The sequence below is a fragment of the Phodopus roborovskii genome, unplaced genomic scaffold (assembly GCF_943737965.1).
Source record: "Phodopus roborovskii unplaced genomic scaffold, PHOROB, whole genome shotgun sequence".
NCBI classification, from domain to species: Eukaryota; Metazoa; Chordata; class Mammalia; order Rodentia; family Cricetidae; genus Phodopus; species Phodopus roborovskii.
Window position 1 is genome coordinate 4,291,351 of NW_026126417.1, and position 27,052 is coordinate 4,318,402.

The following is a 27,052-nucleotide window of genomic DNA, read 5'->3' on the forward strand; positions in this document are numbered from 1 at the left end:
TTTGCTGCCCTTAAAATTATTTCTTTATTCTGTATGTCTGATGTTTTGATTATTATGTGGCGAGGTTGGAGAAGTTTTCTTTTATGATTTTCGTGGTTACCTTTTCTGCTTCTTTGAGCCAGCCTTCTTTGCCTTCTTCTACACATATTATTCTTAGGTTTGACCTTTTTCATGGTGTCAAATATTTCCTGGATATTTTGCATTAAATATTTGTTGGGCTTAACATTTTCTTTGATCAATGAATCTATTTCCTCTAGTATATCTTCAGCTCCTGAGATTCTCTCTTCCATCTCTTGTATTCTGTCTGTTATGCTTCCATCTGTAGTTCCTGATCATTTACCAGATTTTCTATTTCCAGCATTTTCTCAGTTTGGGTTTTCTTTATTGTCTCTAATTTCAGTTTTCAGATTTGAAAACTGTTTGAATTGTTTTCTTCATTGGTTTGATTGTTCCCCCCACCCCTTGGCTTTTCTTTCTTTAAGAAATTTGTTGATTTCTTGTATTTTTTTTTTTTTTTTTTGGTTTGTCTCTTCCTCTGTTTCTTCCTTTTTTGTTTGTTTTTTTCTTCCATTTCTTTAGCAATTTTCTCATATCCTATTTGAGGGCCTCTGTCATCTTCATAAAATTGTTTTTTAAGTTCATTCTCTTCTGCTTCATCTGTGTTAGGAAGTCTGGGTCTTGCTGCTATAGAATCCCTAGATTCTGTAGGTGTCATTTTTTTTTTCTGTTGTTGAAGTGTTCTTCACCTTCCCATTTCTTCTTTTAGTGGGTACAGGTGGGGTCTCATCCTCTCCTGGTGGGTTCAGGTCCAAGGCTCTCTCCTGTTGGGTGCAGGTGGGTCCAAAACTCCAATGGTGGCAGGTGCTAGATAGTTTGATCTGCCTCTGGGTCTCTCTGGGGGATTTAGTGATGGGTCTGGTGACTGTGTTAGGAGACACCAATATGGAAAGGTTGGCAGAAGGAGGCCTGACACTCACCTCTTCTGGTGGGTGTGAATCCAAGAGTGAGTGGAATTGTACTAGATGCTGTATGCTTTGGTCTGCCTCCATGTCTCTCTGGGGGATTCAGTAGTGAGACAGGTCTGGGGAGTGATTTAAACAGACTTATCACCAACAATGAAGAGAGGCAGTCATTAAAAATGCCCCATACCGGGGGAGGGTAGGAAAAGACGGAGGGAGGGCAGAAGAGGGAACTGGGATTGATATGTAAAATAAAAATAAAAAATAAATAAAATTACCCCATACCAAAAGAAGCCCAGGGAAAGGCGGTTTTAATGCAGAATTATACCAGACTTTCAAAGAAGTGTTATAGACATTACTCCTCTTATTACTCCACAAAATTGAAACAGAAGGAACATTGCCCCATTTATTCTATTAGGTAAGAGTTACCCTGATATTCAAACTGTACAAAGAACCAACAAAGAAAAAAATTACGGACCAACTTCCAGAATGAAAATAAATACAACATCCACAATAAAATACTTGCAAACACAATACAAGAAGGGCATTTGAGGGGCAGTGTAGAAACCTAGTTCTGTGGAAAGTAACAATAAAATGACTCCTAATGGTACTCTATTATACTCCTAAATTGGTTCCTTATTCAGCTATCATCAGAGATGCCTCCTCCTGCACAGATGGAAACACGTGCAAAGACAAATGCCAGACTTTATGCACTGGAACATACATCTCTAAAGGCGATTATCTCTCTCAAATACCCACTCCTCAGTGGTTCCAGAACCCAGTGGAAGAGGAAGTAGGAGCAAGGAGACAAAGGGGATGAGGGACACCAGGAGACCAAGGCCTGTTAAATCTACTGAGCAAAGCTCATATGAACTCACAGAGACCGAAGCAACAATCACAGGCCTACATATGTCTGCACCAGGTCCTTTGCATATTTATGATAGCTTCCAGATTATTACTTTTATGGGATTCCTGAATTTGTGAATGATTTGGTTTCTGATTCTTGGGCCTGCTATGGGGACTATTTTATTTTTGTATTGGCGTGTATTGTCCAATTTTGATATATTTTATAATGTTTCATTGTTAACTTTTAGAAGCTTGTTTTATTCCTAAGGAAAGACCAAAAGAGCATAAATGTATATGGGTGAGGAGGTGGGGAGGACTGAGAGCAGTAGAAGAAGAAAAAATTGTGTTCACATTTTATTGTATGATAAAAGAATATATGTTTAATAACAGGGAAAATAATACAAAATACAATTTCTAAAAGAATCTGCAGTGAAATACATTCAATATTTTGACAAATAAATAGGAAAATTAGTACAGCAGTATATTGAATGGTTTGATTGGATGCGGTATGAATATGGAGAAGTCATTTTAAATATTTCTTTTTATTCTGACCAGATATATATATATATATATATATATATACATATATATACATATATACATGTATATATATGTATATATATATATATATATATATATATAAATGGAAAGTACATATCCCTTTTCTGTAGAGCTCCAATGTAAAACAGCAAAGTGGAACATTATTCTGTTCAAATATAACTTGCTATATAACTTTACCTCAGCAGCTGTTAACCACCATTTTGCCTTCAATTTCTTTGAGATCAACTTTGAAATGTTTTACATGTGAGTATAATCATGTGAAACTTGTTTCCCCATGGTTGACTATTCTACACATGGTCTCATGATTTTTGATATTTTAGCACAAATGAGAGGTTGTCATTACTTTTAGTATTTATTTCATTTTGCATATGATTACATTTTATATATCCATTCATCAGTTTATGGATATTTGGGCTGTATCTGTTTCTTGGTTATTGTAAACAGAAATTCAATAATGTATGTGTATTTGCCTATTTGATAACTATATAGCTATCAATAGATACCTATATCTACTTGATTACACACACACACACACACACACACACACACACACACAGACTCACATCATATAATAGTGAGTAGTCTTCCATATTCATTACTTCTTTGTTCCTGAAACCAAGTTATATGTATTACCACAATAGTATTTCACTTCTTTATTCTCATCTACATTCTCTTATTGATGTCTCTAAAAATCAATTTCCAAATAGATCATGTGAAATCAGATTGCATCTTAAGGTTTCTTTGGGGGAGCTTGAGCTAAGAAAATAGAGCTACAGCTTCTGTGTATCTAACCATTGGATGTGACGTTTGCCAAAATAAACAAATAGTGAATTTTTTTGGAGCACCTGAAAAACAGAAGGAATGTTATCATGTTATTTCTTATGTAAAAATTACTATGATCCTGGGTATAAAGTATTCCTGAATGGGAGCATGCCTTTTATAATATTTTACATTGTGATATATTCCTGTTTCCTACAGTTGTAAAATCTGTTAGTAAATCTGCCAAAGTAACATATGTTTTTGTTCAGTGAGGTAGATTTAATGTTGAGTCTGTCTTGTGTTCATGTTAATTGAATATATCCAATAAGCAGAAAAATGCAGATTTCTCTATTCATAAACAGACTCTAATGAGAGATCTAGTCAGAAAATTCTGATATAACATCTCTGCTTGCTCAGCTTTTTAATGGCTTCTTTCATATCTTTGTTTCTTAATGTATAGATGACAGGATTCAGGGCAGGGGTGACAGCAAAATCAACAATAAACAGGTATTTGTCAATTGATGATGTGGGGAAAGGCCACACATAGAGAAACATGCATGGAGTGAAAAAAAGAACAACCACAGTGATGTGTGCTGACAGAGTGACCAGTGCCTTCGATAAGTCCCCTGAAGCCCTTTTCCACACTGTCACCAAAATGAAGACATAGGAGAGGAGAAGCAGGAAGAATGTCCCCATGCTCATGAAGCCACTGTTGGCAGCAACGACAAGTTCAAACTTGTCTCTGTCAGCGCATGTAAGTTGTATGATCCGCGGGAAGTCACAATAAAAGCTGTCTACTTTGTTAGGACCACAAAAAGGCAGGTTTATAACAAAAGAGAACTGGGACAGGGCATGGATCACACCAGTGACCCAGCCAGCAATTACAAATGAAATGCATATTTTAGGGCTCATGATGCTTAAGTAGTGCAGAGGCTTACAGATGGCTGTGTACCTGTCAAATGCCATGGCTATGAGCAGCACCATCTCCACTCCTCCTATAATGTGGATAGAACACATTTGAGTCATGCAACTGTGGAAAGAAATGACTTTGCGTTCTTTCAGAAGGTCTGAGATCATCTTGGGAACGGTGGTAGAGGAAAGTCCAACATCAATAAGGGACAGATTGGCCAGAAAAAAGTACATAGGAGACCTCAAATGGGAATCAGTAATTACTAAAATGACAATGAAAATATTTCCCAAGATGATGCTTAAATAGAGCAAAGAAAAAATGGATATGAGAAAAATTGTAGTTTTCCAGGAACTGGAGAGTCCCAGCATTACAAACTCAAAAACCACAGTGTTGTTTATTTGATCCATCGACTTGAACAGAGGAGATTTCAAGGCACCTGTTGATAGAAAAATGACTAAGTTATCATCAGTGGTAGTAATGTGTCTGCCCATTCATTAGAATTCCTTTTTCTTTTGACTGTATTTATTAGAGTTGGAAACGATTAGTAACATCCAGGAAGAGAAATATAATGATCAGGAAGACACATAAAGAGATTGGAAGATCACCCACAAAAGATGGAAACTAGCAGTATAATGCAACTTATTTCTTTAGTTGCAATGTGCAAGAATAGAGAATCACAGTCTCCTGGGGTAGAACTTGACTTCCTTTAATTATGGAAAATTATTAAACTCTAGGAAGTTGCTAACATATTAAAAAACCTTTTATTACTTTGAGAACCTAGTATTTTTGCTTTGTTTTGTTTTGCTTTGACTCTCAACATTGTCTTTATGTTTCCCATGTCTCTTCTCCTGTGAGTCTTCCCCATTCATGTGACAATATTTCTGTTCTTTTCACATTGTTTTAGCAATGATTTGCATATTGTTCCTAGCTGCATTTCCTACTCTGTTGTAAACTTCAATGGTTTCTTGACTAACTGAGCATTTTGCTTGGTGTACTTGTCAAATGTTTTGTTTTTGTTTGCACAAGTTACTATGGAGGACAGATAGACAGATTGAAGTCATTCACAGCATTTAAATAATTACTCAGAATAATACAGGCTTGAAGTAATTTAGACATACATTATTTCCTACAATAATAGAATATGCACATGAAAGTACAATGCTATAATTAATGGTAATGTTTATGCAAAGTTGTTTTAAATGATTATTCTGGAAAAGGCTCTATACTTAACACAGTATCTCACTTAAACATCACACAATTCCAAGTTCTGTTTCATTAGATACATTTTATACACAGAGACACTGACTTTTAGTGGGATGAAGTACCAGAGTTTGGACTTGCATCCATACCTAAAGGATATGGTAAACCATGCTTCTAATTATCACTCTGTGTTCTTCAAGGGCAGACCCCTTAATTATATGCTGGGATCTTCTTCTGGTATATAACTAATTGATTAAATTTTATTCAGTTTTTATTCTCCTTAAGCTACTGACATAATGGCTTTTTAACATTATTACTTTTTTCTGTTTAGTATTTTTATTTTAAATCTAGAAGCTGGGTGATAATATTTGAGAGTAGGCAAGAGCAGAGGTTCAAAAATAAAGTTCACTTAGGGATAGACAGTGAGCTATAGGCCACCACAGATATAGAAGACCTTGTGTCAATATTCAAAGAAAGTAAACAAATGAAAAATCATGCTGGAATTCTTTGCACTAGCTTGTTTGTTCTCTTCAATTCTTCTTTCTAAGGTCATCATCAATTTTATTCATTTTACCATATTTTCCTTTCTTCAGAGTGTTTTATAGAAAACATCTAAAACTCTGACTACCTTATGTAATAATCATATTAATCATAATTTCTTTACATTTCTACAATTGGTTTTCGGCCAACTGTTTGTTATGTGCTTTTTCATTTGTTATTATAAGACATTTTATTTCCTCAGAATATGAGATGTGAATTTTAAATGAAACAACCTTCCCTTCACACCAGATAAAGAATTCTGAACTATTTGCTATGCCTTTCCTATACTTACTTCCAGATAATTTTTAAATCAACTCTTTTCTCTAGATTCCCATTGCCAAATTTTGCTTCTGGATCTCAAATTTCTTTATCTTGACCAGAAGGAATGATACAGCTGTCTCCTTTCTTCCTTATGCTTAAGTCATTCTACAGTATGTCTATCTAAAAATCAGGCTGTCAATGGAATTTCCAAACTGAATTAATGGGTGTATTTATTAAGAAGCTTTTTGAAGTTCTTCAGCATAGAAAACTTTGTATAAAACTTCAGTCAAACTTCATATAACAGAGGATTTTTGTAAAATGATTATAAGAAATGAATATAACATATGAGTTACTAATTTTTCAAACTGATTTATAGATTTGTAATAACTATGAAAAGAAGCATTTAGAAATAATTTATTCAACAATATTTGAGTGGAATTTTAAATTTTTTAACTTTTGTTATAAGTGAAATAGTAAAACTAAAAAGTAAAGAAAAATTGTTAGAGCTATAGATCAACAGTACATTATGAAATAAATGAGAATCTAATACAGAGGATGTTATGTTAAAGACAAGACCAAAATTTCAGCATTCAGTTTACCAAATAACACAACTGCCTCAAAAATTAAGACAAAGAATGAATATTATGTGCAAGAGTATTTAAGCAACTATAAGAAGTCAGTATTAGTCTCTTTATATAAAAGCAACTATAAGAAGTCAGCATTAGTCTCTTTATATAGAAATTGCCATAAAAAGCATAGTCTATGCATTGTATTAAAATATTTTTCTCATATATTTGAAACTCTGTATAAAGTCAGAGCTTAAACTATAATAACAAAATAAAACAAGTTCAGACTTATGAGACTATAATTTCCAAAAGAACTAATACATGGAGTAACTGCAAAATTTTTGAGTAGTGGGTACATATGATGGACTAACACAACATGGACAGTATGAAATTTGAAGAAATAACTAATGAGTTTTAGTACAGAAAAGAGAATACTATTATGCAATGGTTTAGAATGTGTCACAAACTTTAAGCAATGATGATTTTAGAAAAAAATATAAAGAAATGGCTGCAAATTAGTTACTTTTCAAAATACATTTCAAATCATATACAAGTCCATAAACATAATTTGTGAAAAGTGTCTTTGCTAACTAAGTTACCTTGACACCTCCTGAAAATGGAATTAAATAACTATTTCAGTGTACTCTTCACAGTGTGCTTTGTTCTACCTTATAGCACATTTTTCAAGTTAAAACAAAATGTATCGAAGTTAGTATATAGAAAGGAGCAATATATATTATGGAACTGCCAATAACTAATGTAATAATATTATAGCATGATTACGAATAAGTTTTATCCATCATAAAATTGACAATATATGTAATATATCATATATATTATATGTTATATATTATATACTATTGCTTTTTAGATTGGAAAGAATAATTGAATTGTTATGAGATAGTCAAGATACAGATTTTTTATTTATATGATCTTATTCATTAGAGACAAGAAAGAAGAGTCAAAATACTACACATATTGCTTTAAAATATTACTGCTTTGAAGAATTCCTTTCAACTCAGTTTCATCAGCTACTAGATGAGGGCTCTATGATGGCATGTAAATTAGTTATCAATCTCAATATCAGGGAAAGGCATTCAAGGTAGCCTTTCCATTGTTGCTCAGATTATTAGTTGGGGTCATTTTTGTAGGTCTGTGGACATTTCTCTAGAGTCAGTTTTGTCTTCAAGCCTATAATTGCTTCCTCTATTATGGTATCTCTTGTTTTGCTCTTGTCTATTCATCCCCCAATCTTGCTTGTCCACATGTTCTCTACTCCTCCCCTTCTCTTTCTCCTAACTCTGTTTCAACTGAACTTGAGAGGTGTCAGCTATTTTGAAACATAAAGACACAAGTAAGTAGATTATTACAAAAAACACACAGAATAAAATGAGAGTGATACAACCTGACTCTAGAAAGATTAGCGAAAGATACTCTACCTACCCAAGCAGGCATAGATCTTGCCCTCAGCATCTTCAGGGGATGAGAAAACAGGGAAAGTTACTTGTTTTCTAATTCACCACTCATCACTACAACTAAAGACACACATGTACTTATCAACCAAATAATACTTCTGGGAATAATGTTCAATATCCACATCATTATTAGTTTTCTATAGGAACTATGACTTCTATTAATATTGTTTCCCCAAGTGTCAGCTATTACCAGATGCAGAAGAAATTGTTGGCGAACTGACTGTTCTATTTGATGAGGATTCATTATGTGGCTGTAAAATTTTCTTAATGTTGGGACATACAGTAAATTATTAAAATCATTGACAATACCTGTTTGATATCTATCAAACTATGTTAACACCAATTTTTAAGAAATATATAGAAATAAATAGGAAAGTAATATAATATACTCTTAATATTTTATCTAATATATATACATATATATGTATGTATGTATGTATGTATGTATGTATTTTTTTCTTATTTTATATATTGATCCCAATTCCCTCTCCTTCCCATGCCCCCTACCCCTTCCCATCCCATCCCACCCACTGCACAGGGAGTGTGATGCTTTACAAGAGGGTCATCAAAATCTGTCAAGTCATTTGGAGTAGTGACTAGGCCCTCCCTCTTGCCTCTAGGCTAAGGGGGTATCCCTCCATGGGGAATATGCCCCCACAGTTCTTTCGTGCACCAGGGATACATTCTGGTTCCACTGTCAAAGGTCCCTTAGACTGCCCAGTGACCCACATTCAGGGGGTCTGAGTTGATCCAATGCTTGTTTCCCTTACCAGCTATCAGTCTAGGTACACGAACTCCCCCCTATTCAGGTCAGCTGTCTTTGTGGGTTTCTGTTATCACTCCTCACTTTCTGCAACTGGATTCCAGGAGTTAAGCTCAGTGTTTAGTTGTGGGTGTCTGCTTCTGTTTATATCAGCTACTAGGTGAGGGCTGTATGATGGCATATAAGTTAGTTATTAATCACATTATCAGGGAAAGGCATTTAAGGAAGCCTTTCCACTGTTGCTCAAATTGTTAGTTGGGGTCATCCTTGTAGGTCTCTGGACATTTCTCTAGAGTCAGTTTTCTCTTCAAACCTATAATGACTCCCTCTATTATTATGGTATCTCTCTTTTTTTTTCTCTTGTCTATTTGTCCATCGACTCAATCTTCCTAGTCCCACATGTCCTCCTCTTCTCCCCTTCTGTTTCTCCTAACTCTCTCTACTCACTGCCACCCCCACTCCCAATATGCTCAGGAGTTCTTGTTCTTTGCCCCTTCCGTGAGGGACCTTGTATGAATCTCTTAGGTTTTTCTTTGTATCCTTGTTTCTTTTTAGTGTGAATTATAGGTTGCTGATTCTTTGGTCTATGTCTAAAATATACATATGAGTGAGTACATATGTTCTTCTTTTGTGACTGGGTTACCTCACTCAGGATGGTTTCTTCAAGATCCATCCATTTGCCTGTGAATTTCAAAATTCATTGTTTTTCTTTTTTTTCCCCCCGCGGAGTAGAATTTATTTCATTGTGTAAATGTCCCGCATCTTCTTTATCCATTCCTCAGTTGAGGGGCATCTAGGTTGCTTCCATGTTCTGGCTATTACAAATAATCCTGCTATGAAGTCTTTGTTGAATGGATAGGGATCATTTGGATATATACGTAATAGTGGAATTGCCTCTTCTATGGTAGACTGATTCCTATTTTCCTAAGGAGCTGCCATACTGATCTCCAAAATGGCTTTACAAGTTTGCACCCCCACCAGCAGTGGGAGGAGTGTACCCCTGTCTCCACATCCTTTCCAGCATAAGTTGTCATTGGTGTTTCTAATTTTAGCCATTCTTATAGTAGTAAGATGGTATCTCAGAGTTGATTGATTTGAATTTCTTTGATGGCTAAGAATGTTGAACACTTCCTTAAGTGCCTTCCAGCCATTTTGGATTCCTCTATTGAGAATTATCTCTTCAGTTCTGTACCCCACCTTTTAATAGGACTATTTGGTGTTTTAGTGACTAGTTTCTTGAGTTCTTTGTATATTTTGGAGATCAGCCCTCTGTCAGATTTGGGATTGGTGAAGATCTTTTCCCAGTATGGGGGCTGCTGTTTGGTATTGTCGACTGTGTCCTTTGCCTTACTGAATCTTCTCATTTTGAGGAGATCCCCTTTATTAATTAACTATCTCAGTGTGGTTTTGTAGTGGGATATTCACTTTGTCTCCTTCTGTGACACTGACCATGTGAAAGTGACCTGGGGAACTAGGTCGGAGGAGAAGTGGGAAATACTCTCTTGAAAGCTGCAAGGGGACAGGAGGGGTTCAGGACTTATTCTTGGAAGCAGGAACCTGCTGGTGTTCACGTATATATGTTGTGAGTTATTTCTCCCTGAATAAACATCTTTTCAGACTAATTGTTTATCCAGATCCTTATTAAACCATGATATGGTTTCAGATTATATAAAATCTTTCACTTTTTACAGTGTCAAATTTTTAACCTGTCATTTTTTCATAGCAATACAATATGCAAGAATAGATGAGACTTCTGCTATTACTAGAAGATTCATCCTCACAGAATACTCCCTGATCCCATGGCACCCACAAAATTTCACCAAAATGGTTTCTAAAATGTGAGTTAAACCAGGATGATACTAATGAACATGCAAAAGTACAGGTAGGGAAAAGTCCATGAGGCCTCAAAGCCACAAAAAGAACTGTAGGCAACTAAGGAGAGCTAATGGTAGGAGAGACATTCTTCGTCAGGGAAGAACAAATGGTTAACACTGAAAACACACATTCAAGTAACACTGTATGGACTGAACAACACATATATGTGCAATAACAATTAATAACAATTAATAAAATAATGTCATGAATTTGAAGGAGAGTGCAGAGGAATATGAGAGGATATATAGGGAAGAAAAGGAAGAAATGAAGAATTATTTAATTATATCAAAATTTATATCAAAACATCAAAATTGACAAAATTACAAGTATTGGTATTCACTCTTTGAAATTCTGCACTGATACCATTTTGTCTTGGGATTTTTTTTTTTTTTTTTTGCACTGGGAGACTTTTAATGACTACTTCCATTTCCTTAGGATTTATAAGTATATTTAAATAGTTTGTCTTCATTTAATTTTGGTATATGGTACCTATCTAGAAAATTGTCCATGTCTTTTAATTTTTCCAATTTTGTGGTGCTGTATGTTTTTGAGGTATAACTTGATGATTCTCTGGATTTTCTAAATCTGTGTTGTTATTTTCCCTTTTTGTTTCTGATTTTATTAACTTGAATATTCTCTCTCTGCGTTTTGGTTATTTTGGATAAGGGATTGTCTTATCTTGTTGATTTTCTTAAAGAACCAACTCTTTGTTTCATTCATTCTTCCTATCATTCTCTTTGTTTCTATAGTATTGATTTCTACCCTCAATTTGATTATTTCTTGGTAACTACTCCTTTTGGGCGAGTTTGCTTCTTTTTGTTCTAGGGCTTTCTTGTGTTATGTTTAATTTTCTCCTGTGATATTTCTCCAACTTCTTTATATAGGCATTGGGTGCTATGTACTTTCCTCTTAGTACTGTTTTCATACTGTTCCATAAGTTTTGGTATGCTGAATGTTCATTTTCATTGAAATATAGGAAATTATTAATTTCTTTCTTTCTTTCTTGACTCAGGGTGATTAAGTTGAGCATTATTCAGTGTCCATAAGTTTGTAGGCTTTCTGGAATTTGCCTTGTTGTTGAATTCTAACTCTAACTGTGTTGATCTGATGATTTTAGAGAAGGTTCCAAGAGGTGGTATGAAGAAAATATATTCTTTTATGTTTGGGTAGAATGTTCTATAAATGCTTGTTAGGCCCATTTGAGTCGTAACTTCTGTCAGTTCTCTTATCTCTCTATTTATCTTTTGTCTGAAAGACCTGTTCATTGGTGATAGTGGGGTGTTGAAATATCCCTCTATTAGTATGTAATATTTGATATATGTTTTAAGCTTTAGTAATACTTCTTTTACAAATATGGGTGCTCCTGTGTGCAAGGCATAAATGTTCATGATTAAGACTTCATCTAGATGGATTTTTCCTGTGACGAATATGAAATGATCTTCTACATTTCTTTTGACATTCTTTATTTTGAAGCCTAATTTGATAGCTATTAGTATAGCTACATCAGCTTGCTTCTTTGGTCTTTTTTTGAAAGATTTTTCCCTACCATTTACTCTGATGAAGTGTCTAACTTTGAGCCTTCATCCAGTTATTGATACAACCAGGTGCAGAGATCCACAGCAAAGCACCAGTTTGAACTCCTTGAATCCAGCAAAAGAAAGGGAGAAAGGAACATGAGAGAAAGGAAGGTCATGATAATGATAGGGAAATCTACAGAGACAGCTGAACCAACCTCATGGAATCTCATGAACTCTAGACTGATAGCTTTGGAGTCTCCATGAGACTGAATGAGGCCCTCATATGTGGGAGGTAGTTGTGAAACATGGGCTATCTGAGGGGTCCCTGGCAGTAGGACCAGGATCTATCTGTGGTGCATGACCTAGATTGTTGGAGTCCATTCCCTAAGAGGGGATGCCATGCTCAGCCTTAACACAAGGGGGAGGGGCTTGATGCCCCATGGGAAGCCTAACCTGTTGGGAAGAGTAAAAGGGGTGGGCTTTGGGTTGAGGCAAGGGAGGTAGGAAGAGAGGTAGGAGGGAGAAATTTGGTCAGAATGTAAAATGAAATTTAAAAAATAGTAACGATGAAGCTGGGTAGTGGTAGCACATAACTTTAGTATCATCACTGAGGAGACAAAGGAAGGTGGATCTCTGTGAGTTTGATGCCAGCCTGGTTTACAGAGTCAGTTTCAGGACAGTGATGGTTACACAGAAAAATATTATTTTAATAATATTGAAAAATGTTCTTGAAATAGTCAAGAATGTTTCAAGAAAAAACAAAAGAAAAAAAGAAGTAGATGTATGTGAATATATAATTATCTCAAAAATTTTAAGCAAAATCAGTAGAAATAATTTAGAAATGTTAGCATTTGTATGCATACACTATAGTAAATGAACGTAATTTATATATTTTTCAAAGAAAAAGGAGTTATACTCCTATAGTTGTGTCAAGAGCTTTATACATTTTCTTTTTTATAAGAATATTATTTCACTCCTCCACTTCTGGTGGGAGTGCAAACTTGTACAGCCATTTTGGAGATCAGTTTGGCGGTTCCTCTGGAAAATGGGAATAAGTCTACCACAGGACCCAGCAATCCCCCTCTTAGGCATATACCCAAATGATCCACATCCATGCAATAAAGATATGTGTTCAATTATGTTTGTAGCATCATGGAATAGCAAGAACCTAGAAGCAACTTAGATGCCTCTCAACTGAAGAATGGATAAAGAAGGTATGGCACATTTACACAATAGAATACTACCCTACAGAAAAAAACAATGGAATCTTGAAATTCACAGACAAGTGGATGGAACTTGAAAAAACCATTCTGAATGAGGTAACCCAGTCACAAAAAGAAGTATGTACTTACTCAAATATGGATTTTAGACCTACAGTAAAGGGTCACCAGCCTACAATTCACACCGCCAGAGAAACTAGGATACAAGGAGGATTCTAAGAGATTCATATAAGGTCCCTCACAAAGGGGGAAAGGTCAAGATCTCCTGAGCATATTGGGAGTAGGCGTAGGCAGTGAGTGGAGAGGGAACTAGGGGAAATAGAAGAGGAGGAGAAGAAAGCATATGGGACTAGGAATATTGAGTCAGGGAGGAATAGACAAGAGAAGAGGAGAGAGAGACCATAAGAGAGAGAGAGGCCATAAAAGAGGGAGCCATTACGGTTTGAAGACAAATCTGACTCTACAGAAATGTCCAGAGATCTATGAGACTGACTCCAACTAACAATTTGAGCAACAGTGGAAAGGCTACCATTAATGCCCTTCCCTGATAATGAGATCAATGACCAACTTGTCCACTATCATGGTACCCTCATCCAGTAGCTGATGGAAACAGAAGCAAATATCTACAATTAAACACTGAGCTGAAATAGAATCCAGATGCAGAGAGGGAGGAAAATATTAGGCTACAGAAGCACATAGAGACAGCTGACCTGAACAAGGAGGAACTAATGGGCCCACAGATTGATAGCTGGTAATCTAGCATGGGACTGACTCAGATCCCATGAATATGGGTCTCATCTAGTAAGGCCTAGGGAGTTCCAATCTGACAGTGGAACCAGGATGTATCCCTGGTGCACAAAAGGACTTTTGGGGCACATCCTCCATAGAGGGATACTCCCTTAACCTAGAGATAGGAGAGAAGTCCTAGCCCCTACTCCAAATGATTTGACAGATTTAGATGACCCCTCCTGGAAGGTATCATGGTACGTGGATTGGGTGGGGGATGGAATAGGAGGGTGGTCGAGGGGATGGGAGGGTGTTAGATAAGGAAAGAGGGAGGGAGGGAGGGTAAGAGAGAGGGAGGAAGAGGGAGCTGAGATGAATATGTAAAATAAAAATAAAAAGGAGGAAAAAAATAAAAATACTATTTAATTTCTTCTCATCCTTTTAACTAGTGTCACTAAGCATAATTTAATTAATAACCTTCTTAACATTCATAAACACTTTCAAAGTCATTCAAACTTTGTTTCATATTTTATATTATTTGCTTCTATATGATAGTAACTCATCCGTAATTAGTATTTTATATAGATCTAATTAATATTTTTACAATGGTTGAAAGGGTGACATTATCTGAAGTAAATTTATTTGCTGTTTAACTCCTATTTGAGAATCTAAAATTTTATTCATGAATTTAAATTGAACAAGTAATAAGTTTTATGTTATATTTTAACCTATTCATTTGGTGTACGTTTATCAAAATTTCCCTCTATCCCCTTTCACATTCCTCCTTTTCTGTTCTCCTGGGTTCCTTTCTCTTTTCTAATATTAATTCTCCTACATCAAATTTTCATTTTTTAATGACAGCTCTGTATGTCATTTACTCACCTGCACTACGGTTACTAATTTGACCATAGGTATCACCACTTTCAAACAGTGCATTAGTGTAATTTCATGTACCATGCAGTAGTAGGTATTTCTCCTATCATAAAAGCCAATCCTTAAGGAAGAAGCACTCAGGCCAGGTCCAGCTCAGGGTCTCTGGGCCCTGTTTCTTAAGTGAATGGTATCTTCAGTTCCAAGGAATTGATGTCCTCTTCTGACCTCCATGGACATGGCTCACACACATATACTTTCCTAAACATAACTAACAGTGATAATGTTAAAAAATGTCGTTGTTTGATGGCTAAATATTTCATTTTTTCATGTATATTAGCCATCTGTATTTCTTCATTGAAAAATGTCTATTTGGTTCATTTACCCACTTATTTAAACTGCATTACATTTTTGCCTTTAGTGTTTAATTTTATTTAGTTCTTTTGTTAGTATGCATAGTAATCCCTTATAGGGTGAATAGTGGTAGGTATTTTTCTGTTATTTTGTAGTTATGTCTTCATATGTGTATGATCCCTTAAAGCACAATTGTGGCTACAGTTCATGTTTATTTATATAATGCTTTTATTGGGATACAAAGAAATATATATTTTAAAGCTTTCATTGTGATTATTTTTTGGTCAACATTTATTTATTTAATTATTTTATGTGTGCATGGGTGGGAACACTTGCAAATGTTAGATCAAAGCTTATGGGAGTGTAACCCTTCTTCTAGCATGTGGGTTTTGGGGATTTAACTTGGGTCCTCTGGTTTGGCTAGAAGCTCCTTTATCTGCTGAGCTATCTCACTGGTTTCCATAGTGCTTCTTGACTTTGCATTGCATACAAGTAATTTCACTAAATTTCTCAAATTATTAAAATTAATTTATATTGTTTGAAGCAATGCAGGAAACAGGTCTTTTAAAATTTAATTACATAGTTTAGAAAAGAGGAGGTTTTTTTGTAATTATATGACTGTGTGCAGGTGAGAACAAGAGGTCTATAGGTTTAAAATCACTTATAAAATAATTCTGGGAAATCGAAGAAGAGGTCAGAAAGAATGCAAGAACTGTGAAATATTATCTTGTAGGCATGGCACAGCCTGTAATGATTCCAAAACTGCATACCATGTGTGACATACAAGATAATATTCAACAATCAATCAAAAAATCAGAGGCTACCTATGTACAGCTACATATCCTCTATGAACTATAAGCTACTGATGATTCTGGAACAGTTCCAGGAATTTTATTCAGTTGAGATCCACTGATGAGATCGTAGTGCTTGAGGGACAGTTGTAATCAATGGACACAAGGATGGCTTTGGGTCATTGTAATAGATCACAAAGCAAAACACAATACATAAATGGAGAAAGGTACTTGTATATGTTTTTTGTGACTTGGGGAGGGGGTAATAAGAATGTGAGGGAAATGAGAGGTCAGGGACTGTATGTAATCAGCTTATTGCATATATAGTCAAAGAACATATTTATTAAATAAATATTGTTACAAAATTGTTGAGAGTTAACTATATAAACAAACTGGAAATAATTTCTTCTGGAAAGAAAATATACCAGAGCCTACACCAGAGCCTACACATTTGTACATATCAAAATGTATAGCCAGATTTGAGCCATACTTATCTATAATCACATGATTTTGGGAAAGCCTGATGCATATATTATTTTCATGGTGTTGTTAGAGAATTTGTGTTATAACAAACTCATATATATATATATATATATATGTCATTGGTTTATTAAATACTGCTATGATATTTAAAAAGTTATTACTTTCATTTCTGAATGGGAAAAGATATTCAGAGGGCTGATTTCCAAAACATACAAGGAACTCAACAAGCTAGTTCCTAAAACAACAAATAATCCAGTCGAAAATTGGGGTTCAAAACTAAATAAAGAATTCTCAATAGAGGAATCTAAAATGCATGGAGGACACTTAAGAAAGTACTCAACATCAGGGAAATGCAAATCAAAACGACTCAGATACCATCATTCTCATGTCAGAATGGCTAAAATCAAAAACACCAAAGACAGTTTATGCTGGACATGATGTGGAGAAAGAACACAGTTCTATCGCAGTTAAATAAGGATCAGGATAAACAAATAGGCCAAATAGATGTTTATTCAGGGGGAAATAACTTACAACCTAGACAGATGAATACCAGGAAATTCCACCCGATGCTCTCCTGTCCAAGTCCTGCCAGCAAAAGCTTTTCCTGGCTCTCTCTGACCTCCTTCCACAGGTCACTTCCGCCCATGGCTCCATCCCACAATGGGCTTTAAGAAACTCTGCTAACAATTCATTGGTGTATATGAGAGCTAGCAATGGCAGGGACCACATCTCCAAGCCGGCAGAATGGGACTGGATTGCAGTGCAGACCAAGGCAGTAACCACAGCTCTCAATGCTGGCGGTAAAATAGCCACCACCATCTTTGATAAAATGCAGCAGGAACAACTATGACTTTCATTTCAGCAATGTTGTTGTTTAATAGATAAATACTTGTGGCCAGACAAAGATAAAGATTTACAGTAAAGACAGATTCATAATAAGAAAAACCTCTAAAGGTTTACAGTGTGTTTTAAAATATACGTAGACATGGAAAAAAATGGTTTTAAAAAGACAAAGAGGAACTGGGTGTTGTGGCACATGCCTTTAATCCCAGCACTCGGGAGACAGAGGCAAGCAGATCTCTGTGATTTGCAAAGTAAACCTGGTATGCAGAGTAAATTCCAGGAGAGATAAGAGTTACATGGAGAAACCCTGTCTCAAAAAATAGAAAAGAAACAGAATAATAAAAAAGGCCACATAAAGATGGAGAGAATCTGCATACTGTACAGCATTATATTGTTTTTGTATTGTTTGACTGCTGAGGAAATAACTGTTAAAACAAATGCTGCTGGATTAATTCAATTTATATATTTTAAAAATGCTTTGATTCAAAAATTTAAGTCTAAGGACAAGTTACTGGGGGAAAGGATTTCTATTTTTGTTTCCACAGAAAATAAAAAGCTGTAGATTCCTTCCAGACTAGTGTGGTTTGAGCAAGCCAGAACACCTTAAACAGAGTACCAGGGATCCTACGTTCAAAACAGCTGAACAAAGCAGCCTTGCAGACTATGGCCAAGATTTCTGCGTCTTCTTAGGATTCCTCCCATGATAGCACCCTTTACCAGCAGGAAGTAGTTTGGAAAGAATGACACCTAAATTCACAAATATTGTTTATAAATGTTTGTTTTCATGTAAATAGTGTTGGTTATAAATGATTAATGACCACAACCAATCTCTTTTTAAAGGTAAAAAAGGAATTATGGTATAGATATGTATACTTTGTTTTGGAATGGATTTTCATTTATTGATACAATTTAAGGTCAATTTTGTGAATGTATATTTCTCCTCTTGTTTAGGTATTGTGTTTATATAGCTCATTTAGAAATGTAATGTATAATTCAATACAGATTATAGATAGTACCTATGATAGTCAAATCTTATAGTTAAGTTAGTTAAGATTTCTAGATATACAGACATGTATTTGAGATAAATAGGCATTCTTCAAACCTTTCAAAGACCTACAGAATATGGCATTTAAAATGGTTTAGGGTTTTTCTTGACAGTGAGACTTAAATGATCCTGGCAACACCACCTGCATCAGAAAGGAAGATGGACATTGAAGAAACTCGTTAAGGAGTTTATTTCCAATATGACAAGAGTAGCCATTTGGAGAAGATACTTTATGTTGTATAAACTGGACATGCAGGACACAGAAAAGTGACTTTTGATTCAGGATGGACATTGTTATAGAGTTCCTGCTTCATGGAAGAGTCTGCCAGACAGTCTGCAGGACACAGAGAAAAAAGACTGACAAACAGCCAATACAAGAAGACAGTTTAAAGTTTCCTGCTTTGCTGAAGAGATTGCTAGACACACTATGGCCTATGGGATGAAGATGGAAGATTACAGAAGAACTTCAGGTGACTGACAAAGCAAGATGTCTTTGTCATTTCTAGAGTTTATATACTATCCTTCTGTGGTCTTTGAAGGAGTTGAAGACAGATAGTTATGGTTATAGTTTTCCATAGTTAGGATTAAAGATAAGTTACATATAGGAATTTAGATATACAAAGATAGGATAGATGATGGAATATTTTCTAAAATCTTGCTAAATATTAATGGACTAAATATTGTTAACTGTGTTTCTTATTTGATAACTGTTGTGATATATATTTTGATATGTTAAGGTTAAAACCCTTCTTTTTATTTTAGACAGAAAAGAGGATATGATGGGAGATGTCATTCTTTATATGTTTCTCATACTGGTTAATGAATAAAGCACTGTGGGCCAATAGGAAAGAAAGATAGGAGGGACTAGGAGACAAAGAGGAAAGAGGAAGTAGGAAGGAGGGGTCAACATGGAGAGTCTGGGGAGAACAGAACCACCATTCCTCCACTCTCTGTAAGACCACGTGGAAATACATAGAAATGGGTTAATATTTAAGACAGAGCTAGCTGATAAGAAACAAGTCAAGGGCCAACAGAATTATATCAAATACAGAGCCTCAGTGTGTTATATGGGGCTGGCGCTGCAGCGGGACAAGACCGAGCAGGAAGAAAAACCATGCTACTTACATACTTCCACCGCTGGTGGGAGTGTTATCTCATACAGCCACTTTGGAAATCAGTATGGTGGTACCTCAAGAAAATGGGTATCAGTCTACCACAATATCAAGCAACAAGGACATCTGTTCAACTATGTTCATAGCAGCGTTTTTTTGTAACAGCCAGAACCTGGAAACAACTTAGATGCCCCTCAACTGAAAAATGGATAAAGAAAATGTGGTACATTTACACAATGGAGTACTACTCAAAGGAATGAAATAACAATGGAATCTTGAAATTCGAAGGCAAATGGATGGAACTCAAAGAAACCATCCTGAATGATGTAACCCAGTCACAAAAAGACAAAAGTGGTGTATACTCACTCATTTATGGATTTTTTAGACATAGAGCAAAGGAATACTAGCTTACAATCCATGCCAACAGGATAGGAAACAAAGAGGACTCTAAGGGAGACATACATGATCCCCCAAAAAGGGAAAAAGATAGTCTGAGCAAATTAGGAACATGGTGGTGGGGGAAGAGAGAGTTACGAGAAAGAGTAGGAGAAAAGAGTTTGGGAGAGGACAACATGAGAGATCAGGAATATAGTTGGGGACAGAATAGAGGAAAGCAAGAAAAAAGATACCACAAGCCATTATAGGTTTAAAGAGAAATCTGGCACTAGGTAAATGTCCAGGGATCTACAACTAACAGTCTAAGCAATAGTGGAGAGGTTACCTTAAAAGTCCTTCCCTGATAATGAGATTCATGACTACCTGATATGCCATCCTAGAGCCCTCATCCAGTAGCTGATGGACGCAGAAGCAAGCACCTACATCTAAACACTGAGCTGAATCCCTGGAATCCAAGAACAGAGAGGCAGGAAGATCAAAGAGGTCAAGACCAGGCTGTAGAAACCCACAGAAACAGCTGAACTGAACAAGAAGAAGCTCATAGACTCTAGTCTAATAGATGGGAAACCAGCATAGGTCTGAACCAGACCCTCTGAATGTGGGTATCAGTTAATGATGCACTATGCACTATGCACTATGGGGCCTCTGGTAGTGCATCAGTATTTATCCCTATTATACAAATGGACTTTGGGAGCCCATTCCACATAGAAGGGTACTCTCTCAGCCTAGACACATGGGGGAGGGCCTAGACCCTGCTTCAAATGATATGACAGACTTTGAAAATCCCCCATGGATGGCCTCACCTTCCTTGGGAAGGAGGAAGAGGATGGGTTAGGTTGTTTGGGGCTGTGGAGCAAAAGAGGGGAGGGAGAGGGAACTGTGATTGACATGCAAAACAAGCTTGTTACAAATTTAAATTTAAAAATGGGGGGAGAAATGATCTAGACATCAAGCTGTTGTAAACATGTAAATATAGTTAATCCAGCAAAAGGCCCACTACATCAATTGGAATATAATATGAATTATTATGAATAACATATTTTCAGGAACATGTAATGTTTACCTAAATAGCCTTGCCAGTTATATTATAAATAAATTGGCCTTTTAGTTAAGGAAATATATAGAAAAATTCTGAATTCATGTGAAGAATTAAGACTTGAAAACTGATAGAGATCATATCTATGTGAGGCAACTATCTTAATGATTAGATTTGTTTAGCACTTTGATTTCCAAGTTAATGCAGTCTTCACAAACATCTTCTATTATAAAGAGAGAATTAGGGTTGGCATATTATGTCATATTTTTAAATATGGTAAGGTTGATAAGTAATACATAGAAAATTTTGTTAATAACAATCTTAATAAAATTACTTGCATAAATTTGAGAACACAGATAATATGAAATAACATGAGGTCATTATTTTTGCAACATTATAATTATCTAATCTGAAATATATGCATGTACATTTTTCAGGGGTATTACTCATTGTAAATGGTAAGATTATACATGTATATGTACTAATCATATATTAACTACCATTATAAATACCCTGAACAATTACTATACAATTCAATATCCATGTGTATAAAATGTTGTGTACACAATGAATTTGTCAGTAATATAAGACGTTTAAAAATTATGCTAGAGTTACATATGATTTATTAACTTTTTAATGGCATTCTTAATATCTTTATTTCTCAGTGTATAGATAGCTGGATTTAGGAGAGGTGTGACAACTGAATAAAATACAGCAAGAAACTTGTCTACCCAGGTGATGCTGACTGGCCATAGATAGATGAAAATGACAGGCCCAAAGAACAGCACAACCACTATGATATGGGATGTACAGGTAGAGAGAGCCTTTGATGAGCCATCTTTAGAATGATGCTGAACAGTTAGTAGAATGTAAGAGTAAGATATCAGCAAGAGTACAAAACAAGTTGTTGCTAAAACACCACTGTCAGCATTTATCACGATTCCCAGAGTATCAGTATTCATGCAGGCCAATTTCATCACCAAAGGAATATCACAGAAAAAGCTGTCTATCATTCTAGGTCCACAGAAAGGCAGCTCCAAAATCAATATCAGTTGACTCATGGCATGCACAAAGCCAATGATCCATGATATCAAAACGAGCCAGATGCACTTTTGTCTGTCCACGATGCTGGTGTAATGAAGTGGCCTGCAGATGGCCACATAGCGGTCATAAGCCATGGTCACAAGAAGTACCATCTCCCCTCCTCCAAAGAAATGCACACAGAGGATCTGGCTCATGCAGCCCCCAAAGGAAATAGTTTTATTATATTTTACAAGATCTGTGATCAGTTTGGGGGTAGTAACTGAGGAAAGGCAGAAGTCAATGAAGGAGAGATTGGCTAATAGAAAGTACATGGGAGAATGGAGATGATGATCAGTGATGATTAATATTACAATAAAGAGATTTCCTACCACAGTCATCAGGTAGAGAATGGAAAATGGCAGCAGGAGGAAGATCTGTAGCTCCCTTGATGTACAAAGTCCTTGAAAAATAAACTCAGACACCACAGTCTGGTTTGCTTCTTCCATTTGTTATGTGGTGCTCCAATGAGAGAGATAGAGCATAAAAACTTCTGAAATAAAAATAATAGCTTAATGTTCTTATTCAAGTAAGAAAAAAAGAATACAAATTATATATATGGTAGCATTGTATCCATTCAAATTTAAAATAACCCTGTGTGTGTGTGTGTGTGTGTGTATGTGTGTGTGTGTGTGTGTGTGTGTGTGTGTATTTTCCCTAATTGGGAAATTTTTCTAAATATAGGAAACATTTTACACATCTGTAATATAGTCTGTCTATGTATGTAAATGTGTATATCTTTAAAAATATCTGTACAAAATATTCTGTTTGCATTTTCAAGACTTAAAGTGACTTTTTGTCATGGATTTAGAGGTAATTTTCTTGAGTGAATATCTAAGATACTTTTATAGCATCCACTTGCTTGTCACAGCACCAAAAGAAATAAAATGTGAATTCATGGGCTCAAGTCATGTTTTTAGCATTATGTTTACCTTGAACATTGGACTCATCCTTCGAAGTGTATCTCTGAATAATGATATATTACTAGTCCCGAGGGAAGTTACTTATTGTCATATAGTTACAGACTTTCAAATCTAAATGGTGAGATTTCATATAATAATTTGAATCACTTATTCATGAAACCTGCTTCCTCTGCCTCTATACCTTTCTGTTTCATTTCGTCTTTCTTCCTTGATTTTGTCTGGTTATTTCTCATGAGATTTCTCCCTTAATCTTAATACTGGTTCTTTTTCGTACTATTTTTATGTTTTGAAATTGGAAGACTAAATTTTGACAAATTAGATCATGTTTTGCAATTTCCTTGTTAAGTACTTGAAATATTGTACATTTGTAATAATAATGTCTATTTATTTCATGTGTAGATCATCTCTATAAACTAGTAAAAGTGTAGCATAAAATGAGCTGTCTCTGATTCCAAATCCATATCACTTCCAGATTATCAAATAAATGATAGGAATCTCCATTTTGAGAAGTCCAAGAAAATTAATGACATTTGTAAGACAAGGCTATTTGCTATTTAAATACAAATACAAATAATTTTAAAAATGACCAATTTACATAGTAAAAATGGTGATGTTCACATAAAATTAATTTTATTGTGTTCAAAATTAAGCATATTTAGCCTTTTTTGATATCAATGCCATTTTCACACTTTATTTTTATATTGGTGAAATATTATTCTTTTAATCTGTATCACTATCAACTGACTCCAATTGTTAATAACTGCTTAACTAATTTATTGTCTGTATCTCCAAAAACAGAGTATCAAAAAAACAAAACAAAACAAAACAAAACAATAGATAATCAGATGAAATTTAATGGTCTGTGGGTATAAATTTTTTTGCCATGTTGAGGGACTTCAGATTTTGAATACTACCCTAAGAAATCATAAATGTGAGCATATAAAACTGCTTTATGTTTCCAACATCTCAAGGATGAGTTGGAATGGAAAATACAATATCTTTATAAAGCACAACAATTAAGAATAATAATGCAAGACTCACTGTAATCTCATAGAGGATTTAAAAATATGTGCTCCTAAAACAATAATAAAAATAAACCTTGAACAAGTAGTTGGGACGAAAAATGAAAGTACAAAAATCAGTTTGTTATGTACTAACACTACAAGAATCACCTTATAAAACAAATCTTGCCTTTTAGATGATGTTTCCTCTAATTTCCCTAGAATCTGAAAGTCTTACATTGTGGTGTCTTCTATGACAGCATCGCTGGTATGTTTCACCTCAATGTGGCTTATATACACTGACAAAAATCACATCTGCCTTGGAAAGTTTCCCATTCTGCACATTAAGTACGACAATGTAGGTGAAAAGTCTTTTCTTTCATAGTCCTTGGGGATCCCTTGCCTCCAGCATGTCTTGATTTGAATCTGAGAGATCAATAACAAAGAAAAAATATTCCTTTAATTTTATAAGAAGTTTATGACTATGAGTTAATATTTTCTATGTGTTGTAACAACATACAAGTTAAAAGATGAATCATGTGGGGAAAGTGACATGCCATAAGTTAACGTGAATTGTTCCCAAGTCTGATAACCTAAGTTAACCTTTGGGATCCACAGAGTGGAGGGATAGAACCCGCTCGTTCAGCTGTCTTCTAATCTCCACAGTTGTGCTGTTGCATATGTGCAAGCACATAGATAGAGATGCCTTCATTAATGACATGTGTACCCACATGAATAAATGCAATAATTATTTGAAAAATAGAGAAAACTTGCCTGTAGTTTTATAGCTCATGTATCCATTTGGACAATTATCTCCACACCTGGAAATGACAGTGGAGACAGTTTTTTTTTCCTTCGTCATTTTTCTTGATACTTTATGTTCAGCCTTTACTGAACCTATGAACCATGCAAACAATCTTATTTTAGATTTTTTTGTCTTTATTTTCAAATTCATTTCCTTATATATACTTAGAATGAACACCATTATGTTTTTATAGACACACATATAGCGAAATTGCATATAAGTAGTTTATATAGAACAGGAGAGAGGTCCTAGTCCCTACTTCAAATGACTTGACAGATTTACATGACCCCACTTTGATGGCATAGCTCTACATGTAGTATGGGGGGTGGGGTTATGGGAGGGGAGGGTGGTCAGGATGCATATGAGGGGGAAGTGAGGGTAAGAGAGAGGAAGGGAGGGAGGTACGAAGAGGGAACTGGGATCGTCATATAAAATAACAAAAAAAGAAGAAAATGTGTGTGCTAAAATCATTTAAAATTTCCTTTCAACTTTTCATCACTTAATATTAAGATATAACTTTCTTTTCATACTTTTTAAAAAACTAATTTATTATTAATTCTTCATGCAATTTTCTAGTGAAACTTTATATAAGGAAAGTAGTTTTATAAAGTAATTATAGACCCCAAATAACCTCCTAATCTTTTATACAATAAATCTGTTATTATAGTTATTTTCCAAAGTATATTTACTACCTACACTTTATTATATATTTATACTGTAATAATCTCCAGGACCTTACATATACCCTCCATGTTTTCTATTATTTTCCTAACTTTTTTCATTAATTGTTATTAAATTCTTAAATTATCATATATTTCTATATTTTTATAATTCCAAAAATGGTCGTGTCATACAAATACTTCTGCTCTTTGAGAAATCCCTTCTCACTCACATTAATATGTCTAACGTTACTTTTTGGTAATACAGCATTTTAAGAACAAAGTTAGCTAGCAGGTGTTGTTTCTCATGATACCCTTTGCTGAAGGGTTCATGCTCAAAAATGAACAAAATTAGAACACAGCCCTATTCAGCTCTGTTGACACAGATAGGCAGCACATGTTGGAAGGAATGCCCTGGACCTTTCCTTATCAAGAATGTTTTTCATTCATACATTAATTCTGTAGAGTTATTAACCACAGATGACTGAAAATCAATAATCTCTGCACTATTCTGCAACTTCTTCCTCTAATCCTATAATTATGATCACATTTCTACCAAAGTTCTGTTTATTCAACTTTTTTATTTTTCCATATAAAGTTGGGTATTATCCTTTCAAGGAAAGTGGAGAATTGTGCTGGGACTTTTATGGGGATTGCACTGAATCTGTAGATTGCTTTTGGCAAGAATGACATTTTTACTATGTTGATCTCACCTATCCAAGAGCATGGAAGATTTTTCAATTTTCTGATATCATTTTTTTTATTTTATATAACAAAGTCCATTTAAATGAAACAAACATTTATAGACAATATTTGGGAATTTGGGCGTTGTTCTTTCCAAACTACTTCTTGGTGGTAAGGGGTGCTGTCATGGGGGATTCTAAGAAGATTCAGAAATCCTGGCTGTAGGCTGTAAGGCTGCTTTCTCCAGCTGTTTTGAATGTAGTATCATCTGGTACTCTGTTTCAGGTGGTCTGGCTTGATCAAACCATTTTAGTCTGAAAGAAATCCACATCTTTTCATTTTCTGTGGAAACACAAATAGAAATCCTTTTCCCCAATAACTTTTCCTTGAACTTAAATTTTGGAGTCAAAGAATTTTTTTAATTTAATTTATTATTTTACATGTTGATCCCAGTTCTCTGTCCCTCCCTCCCTTCCTCCCTCCCTCCTTCCCTCCCTCCCTTCCTCCTTCCCTCCCTTTTACCCTCTTTGCCTTCTCACATGCACTCTAACCACCCTCCCCTCCCATCCCCCCACCCCAATTCCATATGTAGGGGAATGCCATCCTGTTGGGGTCATGTAGGTCTCACAGGTCATGTGAAGGAGGGACTAGGGCTTCTGTCCTGTCTCTAGATTAAGGCAGTTATCCCTCCATGGGGGATGTGTTTGCAAATTCCTTTTGTGTATCAGGGATACATCCTTTGGGTATATACCTAAGAGGGGGATTCCCAGGTCCTGTGGTAAACTAATTCCC

General features: G+C 35.3%; 2 protein-coding genes across 2 annotated transcripts; both read right to left on the bottom strand.

Moving 5' to 3' along the window:
* Positions 1-3,506: 3,506 nt before the first annotated feature.
* On the bottom strand, positions 3,507-4,442 carry LOC127221743 (olfactory receptor 4F21). The gene has a single exon (XM_051183750.1). The coding sequence runs from the start codon at positions 4,440-4,442 to the stop codon at positions 3,507-3,509; it is 936 nt and encodes a 311-aa protein (XP_051039707.1).
* Positions 4,443-21,719: 17,277 nt separating this feature from the next.
* On the bottom strand, positions 21,720-22,637 carry LOC127221744 (olfactory receptor 4K3). The gene has a single exon (XM_051183751.1). It carries the CDS (start codon positions 22,635-22,637, stop codon positions 21,720-21,722), a length of 918 nt encoding a protein of 305 aa, XP_051039708.1.
* Positions 22,638-27,052: the final 4,415 nt, after the last annotated feature.

Coding starts and splice junctions, on each gene's coding strand:
- LOC127221743 (XM_051183750.1), bottom strand. CDS start 4,442: ATGGATCAAATAAACAACACTGTGGTTTTTGAGTTTGTAATGCTGGGA.
- LOC127221744 (XM_051183751.1), bottom strand. CDS start 22,637: ATGGAAGAAGCAAACCAGACTGTGGTGTCTGAGTTTATTTTTCAAGGA.